At 37.8% G+C, this 19,364-nt stretch overlaps 3 protein-coding genes across 3 annotated transcripts; all 3 read left to right on the top strand.

Annotated features, from left to right (window-relative positions):
- Positions 1-2,419: 2,419 nt before the first annotated feature.
- On the top strand, positions 2,420-16,674 carry LOC306770174 (UDP-glucuronosyltransferase 2A1-like; the record flags this gene model as incomplete). The annotated part of the gene is made up of 3 exons (XM_079259000.1): positions 2,420-3,497; positions 15,346-15,407; positions 16,576-16,674. The coding sequence occupies 3 exons, from the start codon at positions 2,420-2,422 to the stop codon at positions 16,672-16,674; spliced, it is 1,239 nt and encodes a 412-aa protein (XP_079115126.1).
- On the top strand, positions 8,638-10,221 carry LOC306757921 (UDP-glucuronosyltransferase 2C1-like; the record flags this gene model as incomplete). The annotated part of the gene is made up of 1 exon (XM_079243111.1): positions 8,638-10,221. The coding sequence occupies one exon, from the start codon at positions 8,638-8,640 to the stop codon at positions 10,219-10,221; it is 1,584 nt and encodes a 527-aa protein (XP_079099237.1).
- Positions 16,607-18,161, top strand: LOC306756149 (UDP-glucuronosyltransferase 2A1-like; the record flags this gene model as incomplete). Its single annotated transcript, XM_079240820.1, is given in 2 exon segments — positions 16,607-17,208; positions 17,210-18,161. Coding segments are annotated over 2 exon segments (1,467 nt in total). The 5' UTR covers positions 16,607-16,693.
- Positions 18,162-19,364: the final 1,203 nt, after the last annotated feature.

Here is a 19,364-nt window from a genome sequence, read left to right as displayed (position 1 = left end):
GAGGTAAATGACAGGTCTACTCATTTAAAAACACACAAATGCATCACAAATACATCTTAAGAATATATCAATGGTAAAACAGACCTGGACAATCTAGTCAGTGCTTTCAGCTTTAGTTGACTTGATTACTGTAACAGTGTCTTTACAGACCTACCTACCTGCAGCTCATTCAGAACTCTGCTTCTCAAGTCCTATCAAGACCATAAACGTGGACCACGTCAGCCAGATCGCAGGTCTTACCCTGCATGGCGGCTTGTCTGTCAGACACTTTAAAGTTCTGTTGTTGGTCTATATAGCTTCAAATGTTTTAGGACCAAAAGTAAATCACTGACTTTAACCAAACCTCACAAGTCATCTGGACCTGGTCTTTTTCTCAGTTCCCAAAGTCAGAACTAGACAGGTGAGACACTGCATTCAGCTTCTATTCTCCACATGTGTGGAACAGACTCCCAGAAATCCTCAGATCGGATGAGGTTTGTTTAAATCCAGGTTAAAAACACAACTTCTGCGTTTGAATTATATTTATTTAAATGTCAAAATCTGCACTGTTTCTTTCAAGCTTGAATTTTAAACGTGATCATGTATTTAACGGACTTTTATCATCTGATGTTCTTTCCTTTCTAATTATGCTTCTTATTTCCTGATGTTTCACTGTCTCTGAAAAGCACTTTGAATTTTGATCCTTTTGATTTGCTAATCCCACAACATCTCCTAATCACAATAGTATACTGTAGAGCTTCCCACGCCTTTGAAAACACCTTTTGAATATTAAATTACTTTAAAAAAGACTTCATAAGCCTACTAAAAAGAAATCCATGTATAGCCCTGCTGTGTAACCATTTGGTTGTTTGGGTTCTGCCCTAAATGATAATGAAAGCAATAATCATCCTAATGTAGCAGCAGTAGACAAAGGCACTACACTATGCTGCATGATTACTAATTTTGCCTGTGAAGACAGGGTAATTGAAGACTAAACGACAATACAAATACCCTTTCATCCCAACATAATGAATTTGTATTATCACTGCTCTTCGCACGCGGATTGGTCGGTAAAAGCCGTTGGCTTGCAGAGCCCAGCGGAGCTCATGCATGGTGAATGGTGGCCCAGTTCCTCCCCTCTGGTTCCCAGAAATCCGGAAAAGTATCTCCAGGGTGGGCTGCTTCTCGCTGCGCACAACAATCGTCTTTTTTTTTTTTAAAAAAAAAAAACGGCGATTTTGTAAAAAAAAAAAAAAAAAAAAAAAAAAGATGACCACAGTAAGTTGAAATCCCGTTGTTAAAAATAGCATATCAGCACGTTATGTCGATTGCGCAATGTAATGGATGCGTCTTAATTTTGTTTGATCAACAAGCAAAAAGCGATTTAAATGGTAGAATAAGTCTGTGATTAGGATTCACTTCGACCCCCGTGCGTCTTATTCACACGTATATCACTGTATTAAATCGGCTTTGTTTAGGCATGTTTTTCAGGAAAAACACATTATTGTGGAAAAGTCTGGAGCAATGCCTCATATCTCTACCCAGCATACAGGAAAACAGAAAAGGTCTGGCAACTTGTAGTGACATGTGCAAATAGAAAAAAAATAGCAGCTTTTAAGGGATAACTGTTTTGAAGTTTTTACACTTCTAACACCAACATTTGCTATGATCATCTTAATTGTTGCACAGACTGTTAGACAAGCTTTCTGTCTATGTTTCAGTATTCTGTGAAAATACACATCCAGACTTCCGGAAAAACACTCCAACGCTGTCTGACGTGGGATGTCTTTTGTTTCTCTCTCTCTTTCTATCATGATCCCACATTGGTACAACAATGATAAGTCCTTCACTGAAAATTGCAGAAAGCAGCCAAGAACCTACAGAAAATGTGAAGAGCTTTTAATCAAAACTACTTTTAAGTGGCTGGTTATTTGAAAGCACTAAAAAAATGTATAATTGAGTGGTGATAGTAAATATATTGTATGTGGTATGAAATTACATTCTTAAAAAAAAAAAAAGATCTTGTTTAGTAATGACAGCTACACATAGGAACGTTGAAACATTTGGTTTACATGTGTCAGTTCACTGTGGATTTTATCTATTTTAGAAGCTGATAGTTTGCTGCAGCACCTTGATGCTCCTCCTCTTCCTCCCCCAAGCTTGTCAAGGCCGCAACATCTTGGTTTTTCCAACGGAAGGCAGCCACTGGGTAAACATGGAGATTCTGCTTAAAGCTCTGCACGCCAGAGGACACAACATAACAATTGTGCGCACCAACAAAAGCTGGTACATTAGGGATAATTCCTCTTATTGCAAAACCTTCACAGTTCCAGTAGAGAAAGCTGCAGATCAGAGTTTTTTGACAAATTTAGTATCTGACATAATCAGTTATGAACGAGGGGCACTCCCATTAACGACTTTTCTCGGTGCAACTATAGGCATGTTCAACATATTTATTGAAATTCACAGTGCTGTGGGGGAATTTGTCTCAGCTATCTTGGACAACACAAAGCTGATGAGAACCTTGAATGACAGGAAGTTTGATCTAGTGCTCACTGACCCTTGTTGGAGTGGTGGAGTTTTTTTGGCAAAATATTTGAACCTTCCTTTGGTTTATAATGTTCGTTGGATGGTAACGACAGAAGCTCATTTTGCTATTGCTCCTTCACCCATATCTTATATTCCTATGACAGGATCTGGCAGCACTGATAAGATGACATTTTTACAAAGAATGAAAAACATCTTTATATATTTCATAGTCCTAATATATGATATTGTGGTAACTCAGCAAATATACCAACCATTGTGTGACAAATATCTTGGACCTGGTCACGACTTTGATCAGCTGAAGATTGATGCAGATATCTGGTTGATGAGGGTGGACTTTGTGTTTGACTTCCCACGCCCCACAATGCCTAATGTTGTGTACATGGGAGGGTTCCAGTGTAAACCCGCAAAACCACTTCCTGAAGATTTGGAGGAGTTTGTGCAGAGTTCTGGAGATCATGGATTCATCATCATGTCTCTGGGGACTTTTGTGGATGACCTCCCTGATGACCTGGCAAATTACATCGCTGCAGCTTTTGCTGAGTTACCACAGAAAGTCATCTGGAGGTATAAAGGTAAAAGACCCACCACTCTGGGCAACAACACTTTACTGGTTGACTGGATGCCACAAAATGACCTTTTAGGACATCCAAAGATAAAACTGTTTGTGGCTCATGGAGGAACAAATGGAATCTTTGAAGCCATGTATCACGCAGTCCCAGTTGTGGGTCTGCCGCTGTTTTTTGATCAATATGACAACCTGCTCCGTCTGGAGGTAAGAGGAGCAGCAAAGATCCTCTCCACATCCACAGTTGACAAAGATGACAACTTCCTGAAGGCCATAAAAGAAGTTCTGAATGAGCCATCCTACAGGATGAACATGCAGAGACTCTCCAGGCTGCACAGAGATCAGCCAATGACACCCATAGACACCGCCCTCTTCTGGATAGAGTTTGTCATGAGACACAAAGGTGCAGCTCACCTGAAAGCTCAGTCATACAGCATGTCCTGGTATTCCTACCACTCTGTAGATGTATTTCTGTTCCTGACTGGAGCTGTGCTGCTCATGCTTCTAACTACTGTTTTCTTTATAAGATGTTTGTGTAGAGTAGTCTGTAGAAAGAAGGTAAAACAGGACTAATGATTTAAGGGATTTACATGATCTAGCCTACAAAATTCTAGATTTTAATTAATCAATTTTCATATTCATTAGCTCTTTTCTTGATGTTTTGTTTTTTATATAATTCACATGTTATTCATCTCAGCTTGTAAACTGACTGCATTTTATTCTTCTCTAGTATTTGTGTCACTAGAGTTTGATACGGTCGATGTTTGCACGTTTATATTTGGATGGTAACATTGGGAAGGGTTTACTTCATATGATCATTTCTAATCTTCTTGGTTATTGAATCCATACACATTTATGACAAAAGTGTTACTTGTGTTTTTGTGTGATTAAATATTTTTACTGTGCTCCTACTTTTGTGTATAAGGGTGTTTTCAAAGACATATGAAAAAGATAAGTTGTAGAAAAGTAAAATTGTTATCAATTATTTAATCAACTTATTCATTTTAACTTTCAGTATTAAGTAAATATTTAGTTAAATATCAGCACATATTACTGTCTCATGGCAACCGATGGTGTGCATGGAAGATCTCCATAAATACCTACTCAAAGTACCTCAATGGGATTGTTAGCTGAATGAAACTTAACAAGAAAGTAGACACACTATTCTGAATATCGGATTTTGATCTCATCAACCAAGAACCACGTTTCCTCAGTCCTGTTTGCTAACATCAACTCTGTATTTGTATTGCTTAACATGAGTAATTATTCAAGTGATTAATATCATGCACATTATTAGATTTTGTGATTAAATTCCATATTTTCACAGTTTCTTAGTTTTTTTTGGATTTCATACTTAAATGTTCTTCTTTTCTTCTACCCTTCTAATCATTTCATGATTTTTGGTCACTTATCTCTAAGTACTGAATAGATTTTGGGGCTTTCTACATCATAGGAACAATTAAACTTATTGTAATAATTTCTACTCTCTGGTTGTTGAATCAATACTCAGCTGTGTTTCATATTTAAAGGGTTTTGATTTATAAAGTACTTTGGCCTGCACATTACTTCATCAGCTTAATTTTTTTCCCTACTAAACTTAGCAGTAATCATCTAATCCTTATAATATTCTCATATGATTATATTTAAGAACATCACATTTTCTTTGACAACAGCTCATTTTTAAGAATGCAGATTGTTCTTTTCCAGGCCTTGCCCCCCCCCCCCCCCCCCCCCCCCACCTCTCTTGTGTTAACATCCCTTCTTAGTCACTATTTTTTTATATTTATCTTTCTAAAGATAATTATTACAACTTGTATTAATCACAGTGTGATGCTAACTCATAATGAACTGATAGTTGTTTTGCATCTCTACACACATCTAATAATAGCGATTATATTATCCTTGAGCATAAACTGGAAGATCACAATAAGTGCAAATACACTCCAAATGACATTTTCTGAATTAAACTGCATTCTTCATGTATTCCCACTTATGCTGCCCTTTAGTCATTGCAAAGTGGCAAACAGCATCTTATTTTCCTCTCATCTTGTTATAATGAAGAGTCAGGTTTGAATAGAGATAAAAAGTTTGAATGACAAAGTATTTGTAATGCACCGTGGCTAATGTAGCTTTAAACACACCTATTGAGAGTAAAAGTTATTGCACTCAGTCAATCATTAAACTTATCACCATTCTTTGCACACAGATTGATTTTTTTTTTTATCCTTGTACCTTTAACTGTTTCTTGCATGGTTCACCAGGTTATAGGGCATACTTATTTATGGTTAGGTTGCTTATCTTTTTTTGCTCATTTATCTGGACTTTGAGGTATTGGCATTCCACACAGTCTTGTAACGCAGTGACTCTTCCCTTCTGGTGACATTGACTGAACACGGTACGTAGAACTTCACTGTGTGGGTGTTGAACTCCAGTCCTCGAGAGCCGGTATCCGCCATGTTTTTGTTGTTTCCCTGCATCAACACGCCTGATTCAAATCAAATGGATCCAGCAGCTTCTTGTCAACCTATTTATTCATTTTGGTCAGGTGTGTTGGAGCTTGGAGACAACAGAAATCTGCAGGATACCAGCCCTCGAGGACTGGAGCTTTACACATTATTCCCTAAAGAAAAAAGCTTTTAGTAGATTTTAAGTCATCTTCTTTTTTCTGCCAACAGAGAAGTTAAAGCAAGACTGTCATATCTTTTAGATTACATTTAATAACACATATTGGTATTTAATTCCAATTTTAATTTATTGAAATGTTTAAGTAATTAATTAATAATAAATTTCCTGATTAAATGAATGATGATTGTAAGTAATTATTTAATGGTTTATATAATTCCAATTTAATTCATTAGTGTATATTTAAGTGATTATTCAATTATATATTTATTGACTGAATCAATTAATGACACATTTAAGTGATTATTTAATCATGATTATTTCTTAATAACACTCTTATTCCTCTATACTAAAATACGTTCCTTTTTAAATTGATTTAGTGATTTATTTGTAAATTTTTTTTGATAAAACAATGAGACCTTGAAATCTTATTTAAAAGAAAAAAATTTGACTGATAGTACATTTCTTTGTTCAAATTTAGTGTTGGTTCCGATCTACCATGGAGAAAATTTTATAATAAAAATTAATCTAACAGAGACACATATTTATGTTTTCATTGATGCTACTGGTCTATGCAGTGCAGGAACTATCACAGCTGTCTTATTTACATGAAAAAGTTTCTGAGTGTGATAAATAACCACTATAGTTCAGGCGTTGAATCTAAAACGCATGATGATGCAATAAGTGATACCTTCATCACCGATATTTAATGTCAGAATGACTGCTGTGAAAGCAGTCCTCTCTTACAGTGTAACAACTGTTCCTAATCCACTCGTCATGATAAAATCTTGTGTGGGCCCACAGTGGCTCAGGTGGAAGAGCGGGACAACTGACCAAAAAGGTTGGCTGTTTAAAACCAAGGAACCCCCCTTATCCGTGGTTTCGTATTTGGGCAAACACTTCACTCACCCACTTGTCTCCAGTGTGTGCATCACTGGTGCATGAATATGCATGGATTTTTGATGCTGGACCAGACAGGCCTGCGTTGTGGATTGGCTGCACATTTCTATCAGTCTGGTGCAGGGCAGCTGTGGCTACGCATGAAGCTTACCAACACCACCAAGTATGGATAAATGAATAATTAATTCAGTGTGAGCACTTTGAGTGCCGTCAGCAGATAAGCGCAATATGAAGCTAATCTGTTATTATTATATTGTTATTATATGCTACCCAGCAACTATATATTTTTTTATCTTTATATAATAATAATAATAATAATAATAATAATAATAAAAAAAACAAAACAAAACTATTTCCCTTGATGAAACTTTTCTTTGTAGTGGAGTGGACCTTTTCCTTCTTTTGCTACAGACAGACCCTTATTGAACACATGGCGTATGTGTTTTTCAAACCATCATGTTTTTTAATAAGCTCTCCTCTGCTGAGATGTCCAGTCCTTACCCTGGAGCCATGATAAAATATGTTGTTCAATCATAATTAGTTTGCAATGGCCACACTTACACTGACTGAATTGAAATAAAAATTCAGCTGTGATCCATAAAGATTGCAAAATGTATTCTCCTTGTATTCTCTATTATGTTGCCTTGTAGTCATTAGTGGAGAAGTGGTAAAAAGTCATTTTTAAATAAAAATTAAACTTATGAACAAAGATAATAACATTTCTAATGCACTATTGCCAGTCTAACTTAACCATCACTCACTGAGCATGTTGTTTGATGTAGTTTAGACTGAGTTCCTCAGCTCGAAGGAAAATGTATTTTGAATTAAACACACCCTTTATGAGTATATTTCACTGCATTTAGTCAATCATTAAACTTGTTATCAATGCTCTTAGCACACAGACTGATTTGTTATCCTAAGTCTTTTCATTATCCTTCTAAGGTTCACCAGGCTTTAGGGCACGCTTTATTATGATTCACTTACAATCTGATGTTTTTCGTACATCTGGATCATGAGGAGCCAGCATTACACACATCAGTCAGTGTAACAATATCATTTTTGTTTCTTTCAAACAAAAAGTGAACACAGTAAGTAGAATTTCTGTGTGTTAAACTAAAAGAGCTCTTTGCATGTTGTAATATGCAACTTATTTGTACATTTTAAGCTATCTTATCTTTTCAAACTGAACTGGGATGGAGTGGGTGCAACTATGGGTAATTATATAAGTATGAATGGGCAAAGTTTATTTTTGTGTTTTTTAAAGATATCAGGCAACATATTTGTCATACAAGTTTAGTGTCTGTTCAGATGTACGTAGACAAGATTAAGATGAAAATGGATTTAACAAAGACAAATGCTGATATTTTGTGGCATCGATGGTTTGTGTGGTTCAAGAACAATCACAGCAGCCATTTTACAGTAAAAAGGGTCTAAAAATAGTAAACAATAATCAAAATAAAACCTTTTAATAGTACAATGATGGCACTGGCAGCACATTCATCCCCAACATGCCGTTTAAAAATGTTTGCTCAGAGAGGAGTCCTCTGCAACAGTGTTGCTCCATATCTTGCACCCATGATATAAAAGCAACTGATTGATATGTCAGTTCATATTAAGTCCTAATCAATAACTTAAATATTGTTATAGTATATAGTTTTATGCAATTTGAACTCATGATCATTCACACTTTGGCAAAAAAACAATATGATTTTTCCTCTTGCTGTTGAGATAAATTTACTGAAATGAAATGTTTTCAAACCAACTTGTTTCTTATCAACGTTAACCTGATTAAGTGTCAAATTCCAATCCTGCAGCTGTGATCAAATCTTCTGTAAACTATCAACTCTTTCAGTCAATGTTTACATTCATATCTAAGAAATACATTTGAAATCTTGTGGTTTACAATGCTCCCTTATTAAATATGTTGTTTTATTGTAATTACTTTGATATGATCACTATATACATTTAAAGTATTAGAAACATTTTCATTGTTCGTCAGCTGTTTATTTCTTCTTTTTCAGATGAGACTGATCATTTGCTGCAGCACCTTGCTATTCCTCTTTCTTATTCCTAGATGCAGCCAAGGGGGCAACATCTTGGTTTTACCTGCAGAAGGCAGCCACTGGGTAAACATGGATATTCTGCTTAAAGTGTTGCACTCCAGAGGACACAACATCACAATTGTGCGTTCCACGAAAAGCTGGTACATCAAGGCTAACTCTGATTATTACAAGAGCTACACAGTTCCTGTGGAGAGAGCCATAGACAAGACCTTCATTAAGAAAATTTTATCTGAACTCATGAAATTTGAACGAGGGGCTCTTCCCTTGATAAGTTTTCTCTGGTCAAATATAGGAATGCTTGGCACATTTGTTGAAGCTCACAGTGCTGTTGGAGAATTTGCTTCAGCCATTCTGGATGACACAGACTTAATAAAAACTTTGAATGAGAGTAAGTTTGACCTGGTGCTCACTGACCCCTGCTGGGGTAGTGGCGTTATTCTGGCCAATTACCTGAAGCTCCCTTTGGTTTATAATGTTCGCTGGTTAATACCAGAAGAGGCACATTTTGCTATTGCTCCTTCACCCATATCTTATATTCCCTTTGTTGGTTCTGGCAACACAGATAAGATGACTTTTTTTCAGAGAGTGAAAAACATGTTTTTATATCTGACAACCCAAATACAAGGCAGCCAAGTGGTTAAACAGGTGTATCAGCCATTGTGTGACAAATATCTTGGTCCTGGCCATGATTTTCATCAAATGAAGATTGATGCAGAAATATGGTTGATGAGGGTGGACTTTGTGTTTGACTTCCCACGCCCCACAATGCCTAATGTTGTGTACATGGGAGGGTTCCAGTGTAAACCCGCAAAACCACTTCCTGAAGATTTGGAGAAGTTTGTGCAGAGTTCTGGAGATCATGGATTCATCATCATGTCTCTGGGGACTTTTGTGGATGACCTCCCTGATGACCTGGCAAATTACATCGCTGCAGCTTTTGCTGAGTTACCACAGAAAGTCATCTGGAGGTATAAAGGTAAAAGACCCACCACTCTGGGCAACAACACTTTACTGGTTGACTGGATGCCACAAAATGACCTTTTAGGACATCCAAAGATAAAACTGTTTGTGGCTCATGGAGGAACAAATGGAGTCCAAGAGGCAATTTATCACGCAGTCCCAGTTGTGGGTCTGCCGCTGTTTTTTGACCAATATGACAACCTGCTCCGTCTGCAAGCAAGAGGAGGAGCGAAGATTCTTTCTATAGCCACAGTTGACAAAGATGACAACTTCCTGAAGGCCATAAAAGAAGTTCTGAATGAGCCGTCCTACAGGATGAACATGCAGAGACTCTCCAGGCTGCACAGAGATCAGCCAATGACACCCATAGACACCGCCCTCTTCTGGATAGAGTTTGTCATGAGACACAAAGGTGCAGCTCACCTGAAAGCTCAGTCATACAGCATGTCCTGGTATTCCTACCACTCTGTAGATGTATTTCTGTTCCTGACTGGAGCTGTGCTGCTCATGCTTCTAACTACTGTTTTCTTTATAAGATGTTTGTGCAGAGCAGTCTGTAAAAAGAAGATCAAACGAGAGTAATGATGCAGTTTGTGTACATGGACGTTTTAAGACTTTGTCATTTCATGCATCAGTGTTTTAGTCTACTGATAAATAATTCATCATTTTTTATATTTTCTTATGACTGTTTGATTTGATTAGTGAATCTATAATTGTATTTGTTTTTTTGTTTAGAAGATTTTGCCAAATATATACAAGACTAAATTTCAAGGCCTTTAGCAAAATAAATGGGGATATGTTTCGGTCAAACTTGTTTGCTACACCTTCAACCTCAGTCGAAGACCTCGAGCAGCCAAAGCATTCTTGTACTAATATCTTCGAAGTTGTAAGATTTGAATGGATGTTAACTCACTAAAATAAAACATAAGAATCTAATTATTTGTACACTTTACTTTTTTTTATCTAGTTTTATTCATTTATCTGAGGTGTGGATTTTTTGTGATTTACATATTTTTAAGCACCTGCCTTTGTGCATATTAGTGTGAAGTTTCTGTTGAGCTTTACGTATAAGAATGTGCAAAGTCAAACCTCCTTATAATACATTAACTAAGACATATTAATTTCATATTAAGTCTGAAAAATATTTCCAACATTTGCAAGTCAGGGTAAAAAAATAAGACAAAAAGTAATATCCTAGATATTTATTCTTTCATTGGGTTCTGTGGGACAAACTGAGCCACAGCTAATAATACAATTTAAATCACATTTCAAGATAAAAGCAGATAAGATCCTCAGCATATCATTTTAATTTCCTTGTATGCTGCACAGGTTATTTTTAAATGTACATTAAAAGGACAAGCCATTCATCCATTTGCTATACTCACTTGTTTCAGTGGATTGCGGTATTCCCAAGACCCCTCCCATGAGCTGAGGGTTAAACTAGGAACCTTTTTTTCTGTGAAGCAGTGGGGCTAACCACCCCATCACCATACAGCCCTACACGAGAGTGTTCTGTAAAATTACCTTTTAAGTCCTTATGTCCAAGCTACAGTTTGTGAAAGGTACTTAATGAAACATCTGCTCCGTTATTATGTTGTGACACTGCTATGGTTGTGATTGAATGTATGTGGACATGCAGAGGTGGAATAAAGGTGAGTGACGGCGCAAGCTGGTTAGAGTGAGACGGAAACTGTTTACGTACTGAGATTTTGACAGCCATGTCAAGGGTTTGCAGAAAGAAAATTTTCAAAAACGAAAAAGTAAGCAGGACATCTCTGGGTAAAAATAACTTGTCATGTTTTGCAGAAGTTAGAAAAAAAATTGCTAGACAGGTTGAAGTTGATAAAAAGGCTACATCAGCACAGGGGTTTATTTCTGCCATAAATGCCCAGGAGCATCTCTGACAGCAAAACACAGTGAACTTCAAAGCTGATGGGCCACAGACGCTGCAGACTACTCTGGGTGCAAATCCTCACAGTTAATGACAAATCACAGATACTTCAGATGGAATTCATTTTCATCAAAACTGAAACTGAAAAGAAGATGTTGGCTGGTCATATGAGTCGTAGTCTGTGCCACAGACAATAGGTGTGAATATAAAAGGGAAGATCCATCCTGTTGTTAAGCTGCTCAGCTCATGGTGGTGAATTAGAATTCCGGGCTTTTTCTGATGGCTTTTGTAATCAATAGATTGTAATTCAGCAGGCCACTTTTAGAGCGTGATTAGCTGCTGGTTGGCAAAAGGTGCTACTCTTCGAATTAGATAATGCTCACTTGTCAATGAACTGGGGGATAGATCACAGACTCACTCACTGAACGCACACACGTACGCACACTCACACTCACTCACTGTTTACAGACACACTCTCCTATTTTTCCCTGTCTTCTCTGGTTCTATCCCTCCACTCATGGACAGCGAGTTGGGAGATCCCACCCCGACCATGCCCTCCCATGTGTTTTCCTTATGTTGTGATTGTCTGAATATGTGCTTTTTCTGTTTTGAGGGTTTTTTTTTGTTGAATCTCTAGACTGCCCTGTAAGGGTGGTACAGAGAAACTTCTTTTTTTTTTCCTCCAACCCATGTTAACCTCACGTTGTATCTTTCCACTCTACTGAAAGGCGGCGCCGGATTAAGCTGGCTGCATGGCCTAAATACTTCCCAGACCTGTGTTCTGTGTAATTGTTCTACATTTGTCTGTAAAATCTTGGACGGGTAGTGTTTGAACCTTCCTCTTGGGGATGAATAAAGTATCCTTGTATCTTGTATCTTGAATTCTTGCTTGTATTTACACCTCCAACTATTGTATGGACCATCCTGTTGAGGCTTCAGGCTCTGCCTCTTCTGTGAAAGAGAGCTCCACAGTCTTTGAATGTGCTTATTTATTGTGTTTTTATATTCATTTAGTAGGTTCGTCTTTTAAAAGTAAACTTTGAACAATACAGGAACAGCATTCAGTGAAAAACAGCCAGAACTGGAAGATGTGGAAAACCTGCACAATAAATCTGGAGGGAAAAAAGATAGTACATTTTGTGGAGCAAATGTTAAAAAAAAATTGCTTCACAGGTTAATAATATAATAAGTGTGACGGCACACCCAGTCTAGGTGCAGCTCAAGCAGCTGCTTTCACTTGAAATGTCAAATGTGACTCATTGGACAGAATCAACAAGAGGGGTGGAGTTTCCTTTTCTACAAGTTGTGCTCTGAATGATGCGTTCATCATTATTGTTGAGGCTCAATGAATGTCTGACCTTTATTAGACAAAAACCCTAAAACAGCCCCTTTCCAACTGCGAGTGGGATATGTCATTATTTGAATCTCTCACTCTTTGAGCACCAAATGAACCCAGGATTCAACCGAGTGAGTTGTACACCTTGCTATTATTTTTAGATTTATATTTGTAATGCCATGCAGTTGGAGATAACTTTAGACTTAACATAACATCTGCTTTTTGTATGTTAAAATCTAATATTTCATGATTACTCCTATTTTGCAGCATTATATATTCTATAATTAGGTTTACTACGTGTGTACTTGACATACAGGTAAATGCATGATGTACATCTCTATAGTCTGGGTAATGCTTACTGTATATTTTTATTATTAACTGCTGTTTTGGCTTACTGCACTGCTGTGACTGGACTTCTCACGGGAAATGTCACAACGCAACATAAGTAAGGAGGAAGTGGTTTTGTAATGCTGTCGGTTAGTCTGGTTTGACTTTGTTTCTTCACTGGCCAGATACTCTGTAAGTACCAGGCAGTTTTACCATTTAAAACAAACGTTTACTGCTAAATGCTGAAAAAGAACAATCTTTCTTACTGTTTTCAGTTCACTTTTAACATGGAAAAGATACTGTAATAAATCAACTCTGCCACAGACCTACGAGACTTTGGTTCATAAGAAATTAGGTTGATGGATTATGGTTCATAGTACATAGAAACTCTTGATGTCTTTGTTAATTAAATAAAACGGTTGCAGAGATCACAATCATTTCTGCTCAAGGAAACAAGTCACACAGAAAGTGTGTGTATTTCCTGGTAACAGGAAGCGTTTTAATTTCCAGTGAAAAGGGCTTCATGAGCCTCACATCCACATGAGGCCTAATAGAGGGAACATTCCCACACAAATAAAGAGACAATTCACTGAAACTCTGTAACAGCTCTTTGTGTGAGGCTTGCTAACTATCCACCTTTGTGTGCACATTTCCTGGAAAAAGGCAGATATTACTGTCTGACTAGTCTGTCTTGTTTTCATTTCTGTTCTTATTTCAGACTGCATCATTTGAGAAGAATTGAAGATGTTTTTGTTACCGGCTTCTATCACCTTTCTGTTGTCTGTCATCATTCCAGCCACCTTCTGTGGGAAAATACTGGTTTTCCCACATGATGGCAGCCACTGGGTAAACATGAAGGTACTAATAGAGGAACTGCATTCAAGGGGACACACTGTAACTGTCATTCGGGCGGCAGACAGCTGGTACATTAGTGAAATATCTCCACATTACAATACAATCACAGTTGATGTTGCTGCTGGTGGAAATGAAGATTTTTTTCGCCTCTTTGTCTCTGAGTTTATTCAAATCAAACGAAACAAGGGCTCTGCATGGACTCGGTTTGCTTTAGACATGAAGTTAAAAGACAAGTTCTTTGAATTCCACAAAAAGATGTGTGAAGTCATCGTGTACATATTTGAAAATACAGAGATAATGAAGTCTCTTAGAGAAGCCAAATATGATGTAGTTTTGACAGATCCTGTTAATGGAGGAGGTGTTTTCTTGGCGCACTACCTTGGCTTGCCATTAGTGTTCAATACCCGCTGGACTGTTCACGGAGAAGCACATTTTGCAGTTGCACCGTCTCCTCTTTCCTATGTCCCACTTCCACCTTCAGAATTAACAGATCAAATGACATTCTTTGAGCGGGTGAGAAACTTGATTTTTTACACCATGAGGATGCATCTGTACAAGCAGATTGCTGGACCACATTACTCTGCACTGTCCAGACGCTACTTTGGCTCAGAGGTGGACTACTTTTCTTTGTTTCAAGCTGCAGATTTGTGGCTCATGCGGGTGGACTTTGTGTTTGAGTTTCCTCGACCCACAATGCCTAATGTTGTATATATGGGAGGGTTCCAGTGCAAACCTGCCAAACCTCTGCCCCAGCATCTTGAGGAGTTTGTGAAGAGTTCTGGAGATCATGGCTTCATTGTCATGTCTCTGGGGACTTTGATTGGAGAGCTTCCTCATGAAATAGCAAATGAATTTGCTGCTGCTTTTGCAGAATTACCCCAAAAAGTTATTTGGAGGTATAAAGGAGACAGGCCTTCCTGTCTTGGCAACAACACTTTACTGGTTGACTGGATACCGCAGAACGACCTTCTTGGTCATCCAAACATTAAGCTATTTATAAGTCATGGAGGAACTAATGGGATTTATGAAGCCATTTATCATGGAGTTCCAATTGTAGGTATTCCCTTTGTGTTTGATCAAGCTGACAACCTCTCCAGATTGAGAGCTAAAGGTGTTGCACAGGTTTTGGATGTTTCTGATGTGGACAGCAACATATTTCAGAAAGCAATAGAGGAAGTCCTGAAAAAGCCTTCTTACCGAATGAACATGCAAAGACTCTCAGAGCTGCACAGAGATCAGCCAATGAAGCCACTGGACCGAGCCCTCTTCTGGATAGAGTTTGTCATGAGACATAAAGGTGCAGCTCACCTGAGAACTGAATCCTACAAACTTCCCTGGTATTCCTACCACTCTGTTGATGTCATAATGTTTTTACTAACAACTGCTGTGCTTCTGGTTTTGTTTTTCATCGGGTTAGCATGGTTCTGCTTTAGCTTGTGTTTTAAAAGAAAAGAAAAGTGTGACTAAGTAGGACATGTGGGCAGATATTTTTTTTTCATTTTGTTGATACTAACACATCAAAGCAACCATTTTAATGATATTCCCTTATGCAGTTCCTTCCTGGTTTTATGTGAACTTTATTTATTTATATTTTTACTGTATGCTACAATATTATTTGTATTACATAAGTCTTGTTCTATCTAGCTTACAGTCCGGCACACTATAATTAGACTCTCCTATAAACTTTGTCCTCTAAAACGATCACATGCTTCACCGCTTCAGCAAAAACAGTAGTTACTGTTCTGCATTGTTACAACTCATTGTTTCATATAAGCTGCCAAGTTAGTGGAACAATGGATCCCAAATAGGCAGCTGATATCAATACCAGACAGTAGGTGATATTTTTTCCCCCCATTTGAGTTCTCTAAATAATTCAAATAGGAAGTGTGGTATTTGGAAAAAAAACAATATATTGTTAAAAAAAAACATACAGTTGAACATTATAGACCACTGTACTATCATACTAGTTTAAATGGACCCTGTGTATGTTGTATCATGTCATACCATATGGGTGCTTAACTTTTTGCAGGACAGTGATGTTTCCAAGATATTAACAACTTATCTCATACTGTCAACTTGTTATATGATTAAACATCTATAACACAGGTGAATAACCCTGCTGTTTCCTGAATCTTTGTTTTCCAGAGATTTAAGTCTGTTACTTATTTGCGTGAGATAATTTGCTCTCTGTCAACTTTGTACTGCCTTATCACCAGTGCATTTAAGAAGGTGTAAAAGCAAAAGCAAAGTCCTGTGCGAGGTGAAACCTGGAAAGACCAGCACGCTTTCTGCATTCAGACATCAGAGAACAATTGGGAAAACCAGAATAAACTAGCTGGTAAGAAAATAAATGTTACAAATCTTTAATCTTTTGCCAACAGAAATTTCAGATAGCTACGTAGAGCCCCGGAGCTACTGATTATTTCAATGTTAATTTATATATATATGTATGTGTGTGTATGTGTATGTGTGTGTACATATATACTCTGTAATGTAATGTAAAGGGTATTATACATTTTCTTCCCAGCTTTGGTGTAAAAATGCACCTGACCTGGCTCTGGATATGTCTCTGCTGGCTCTGTCCAGCAGTGGTGTTTGGTGGGAAAGTGCTTGTGTTCCCAGTTGACGGAAGCCACTGGGTGAACATGAAAGTCATTATTGAGGAGCTGCATTCAAGGGGCCATCAAGTGTCTGTGGTGCGACAGACAGACAGCTGGTACATCAAAGAAACCTCCCCGTTCTACACTTCAATTACTATTGAGGGTGAGTCTGGTTTTGATGAAGACTTTATAAGTTCATTTGTGGCCCAACTACTGGAAATCCAGCGGGAAGGAAAGTCTGCCTGGACACGTTTAAAATTGGAGATGGAACAAGCAGAAAAGGCCTCTGAGTTCCACATTAAGTCATGCAAAATTCTTGAAACGATCTTTGAATCCAAAGAGCTGATACAGTCTATGCAGGAAGCTAAATATGACCTTATATTGACAGACCCTGTCATACCTGTGGGTATTATAATTGCTCACTACCTTAAGTTGCCTCTTGTTTTTAATGTCAGATGGACCAGTCATGGTGAGGGCCATTTCTCAATCGCGCCTTCTCCTCTCTCTTATGTTCCATTAACAGGGACAGAGCTGTCTGATAAAATGACCTTTTTTGAGAGACCTTAATGTAATTGTTTTTGCCTTCAATGAATACCAAATAACAGTGAATATCTACCCCTATTATAGAGACTTACTTAAGAAATATCTGGGTACAGAAACAGACTACATATCCATGTTTCAAGCTGCAGACTTGTGGCTCATGAGGGTGGACTTTGTGTTTGAGTTTCCTCGCCCCACAATGCCTAATGTTGTGTATATGGGAGGGTTCCAGTGTAAACTTGCAAAACCACTTCCTGAAGATTTGGAGGAGTTTGTGCAGAGTTCTGGAGATAATGGATTTATCGTCATGTCTCTGGGGACTTTGATTGGAGAACTTCCATGTGACTTGGCTGATGGTATCGCAGCAGCTTTTGCTAAATTGCCCCAAAAAGTCATCTGGAGGTATAAAGGCAGCAGACCAACCACTCTGGGAAACAACACTTTGCTGGTTGACTGGATGCCGCAGAATGACCTTTTAGGACATCCTAAGATAAAACTGTTTGTGGCTCATGGAGGAACAAATGGAGTCCAAGAGGCAATGTATCATGGTGTCCCTATACTGGGTCTTCCATTGATTTTTGACCAGCGTGATAATCTACTTAGAATTGAAGCAAGAGGAGCTGGAAAGAATCTAGATATTTCTTCTATAAATGAGGAAACTTTCTTCCAAGGTATTCATGAAATCCTCTCTGAGCCATCCTACAGGCTGAACATGCAAAGACTCTCCAGGCTGCACAGAGATCAGCCAATGAAGCCACTAGAGAACGCCCTCTTCTGGATAGAGTTTGTCATGAGACACAGAGGTGCAGCTCACCTCAGAACTGAGTCCTACAGACTTCCCTGGTATTCCTACCACTCTGTGGACGTGATGCTCTTCTTAGCTGTAATCATGATAGTTATATTGGGAACCTCAGCTTTTATGATAAAATGTCTATGCTCTGTGTGTCTGAGAAAAAAAACTAAACGTGACTGAAAAGAGACCACTCATTATTTTCTGATGTTAAAAATGCTCTTATAAAGGAATTATTGTACTTGGCATTGTGTACTGTACATGACTGCAGATTACAGAAATAGTAGGTGTATTATTCACTACAATTTCAGTGTATAGCCGGTCTGTATCGTGTTATCAGTTATATAACCCTTCCTGTACAATAACATACTGCAGAGTAATTTTGCTTCTATAAAATTCCACACTCACGCCCCCATTTATTAAAATATGTGTTGTCTTTGTGTGGTCTTCTCTCTTTGTTTCACTGATGATCTTCATGTCTTCTTGAAGTCACTGAGACTTTGGCAGAAAGATTCTATATTTCTGAATGGTTAGATACTTTCTCAGAGGCGACACAGAAATGAGAATTCATCTTCTTATCTTTTCCAAACCAGTCGGCTTGTGAGGATTTGAACATATCCAATAACACACACAAAGATTAAAGCTACAAGCCAGGTGTTAGGTTAGACCGTAAAGCTTAAATCTTTGCTTTCTATAAGCCTTTATATGTGTTTTTTAACCTGGAGAATTTTTTTTTTCTACACTGAATTCATTTGACAACTCATTCTTAGCTTTTGTGTATCACATAAAACTTTGTAAATTTAGTTTATGCATCTGCATTACAGATTTGATCTTAATGGATTTTTTTTTCTTACTTGGCTCATAAAATGTTTGTGAATATTACGAATATTATAATTTCATTTCCTACACCTGTGTTCAGGAATATTTGACAACTCTTGCTACTGAAAGATTAATCACCAACAGTAACAGTCAGGAGTGTAAATGAGGGTAAATGACACACATATATTACTTCCCCCCAATGAGGTCTATAATACCAGCTGAAACTTTTTAATGGAGGATGCTACTGGGAGCTCTAAGTACTTCCCAAAACAAGACAATAGTAGTTAAACAGTGTTGAGCCACAGTTGTGAGAAATTAACAATGGCTGACTCGCCCTGCTGTGTCTAAAGGTGAAGGGGCCTGAATGGATAAAGACAACGTCCTCAGGGCCATACAGAAAGTCTCGATTAAGCACTCCTAAAGGATGGACATGCAACGTCAGCTCTACTTTCAGCACTTTGCACATATGCAGTGTCTAAAACAACACATGTCAGAACAAACCAAATTTTTTGAAAGCTCCACAGAGGATTTTTTTTTTTTTTTTTTAATAAATTTTTATAAACATGA

Source organism: Telmatherina bonti (genome assembly GCF_933228915.1).
Source record: "Telmatherina bonti genome assembly, chromosome: 1".
In the NCBI taxonomy this organism is placed as follows: Eukaryota; Metazoa; Chordata; class Actinopteri; order Atheriniformes; family Telmatherinidae; genus Telmatherina; species Telmatherina bonti.
This window is presented reverse-complemented; position numbering and strand designations above follow the sequence as displayed.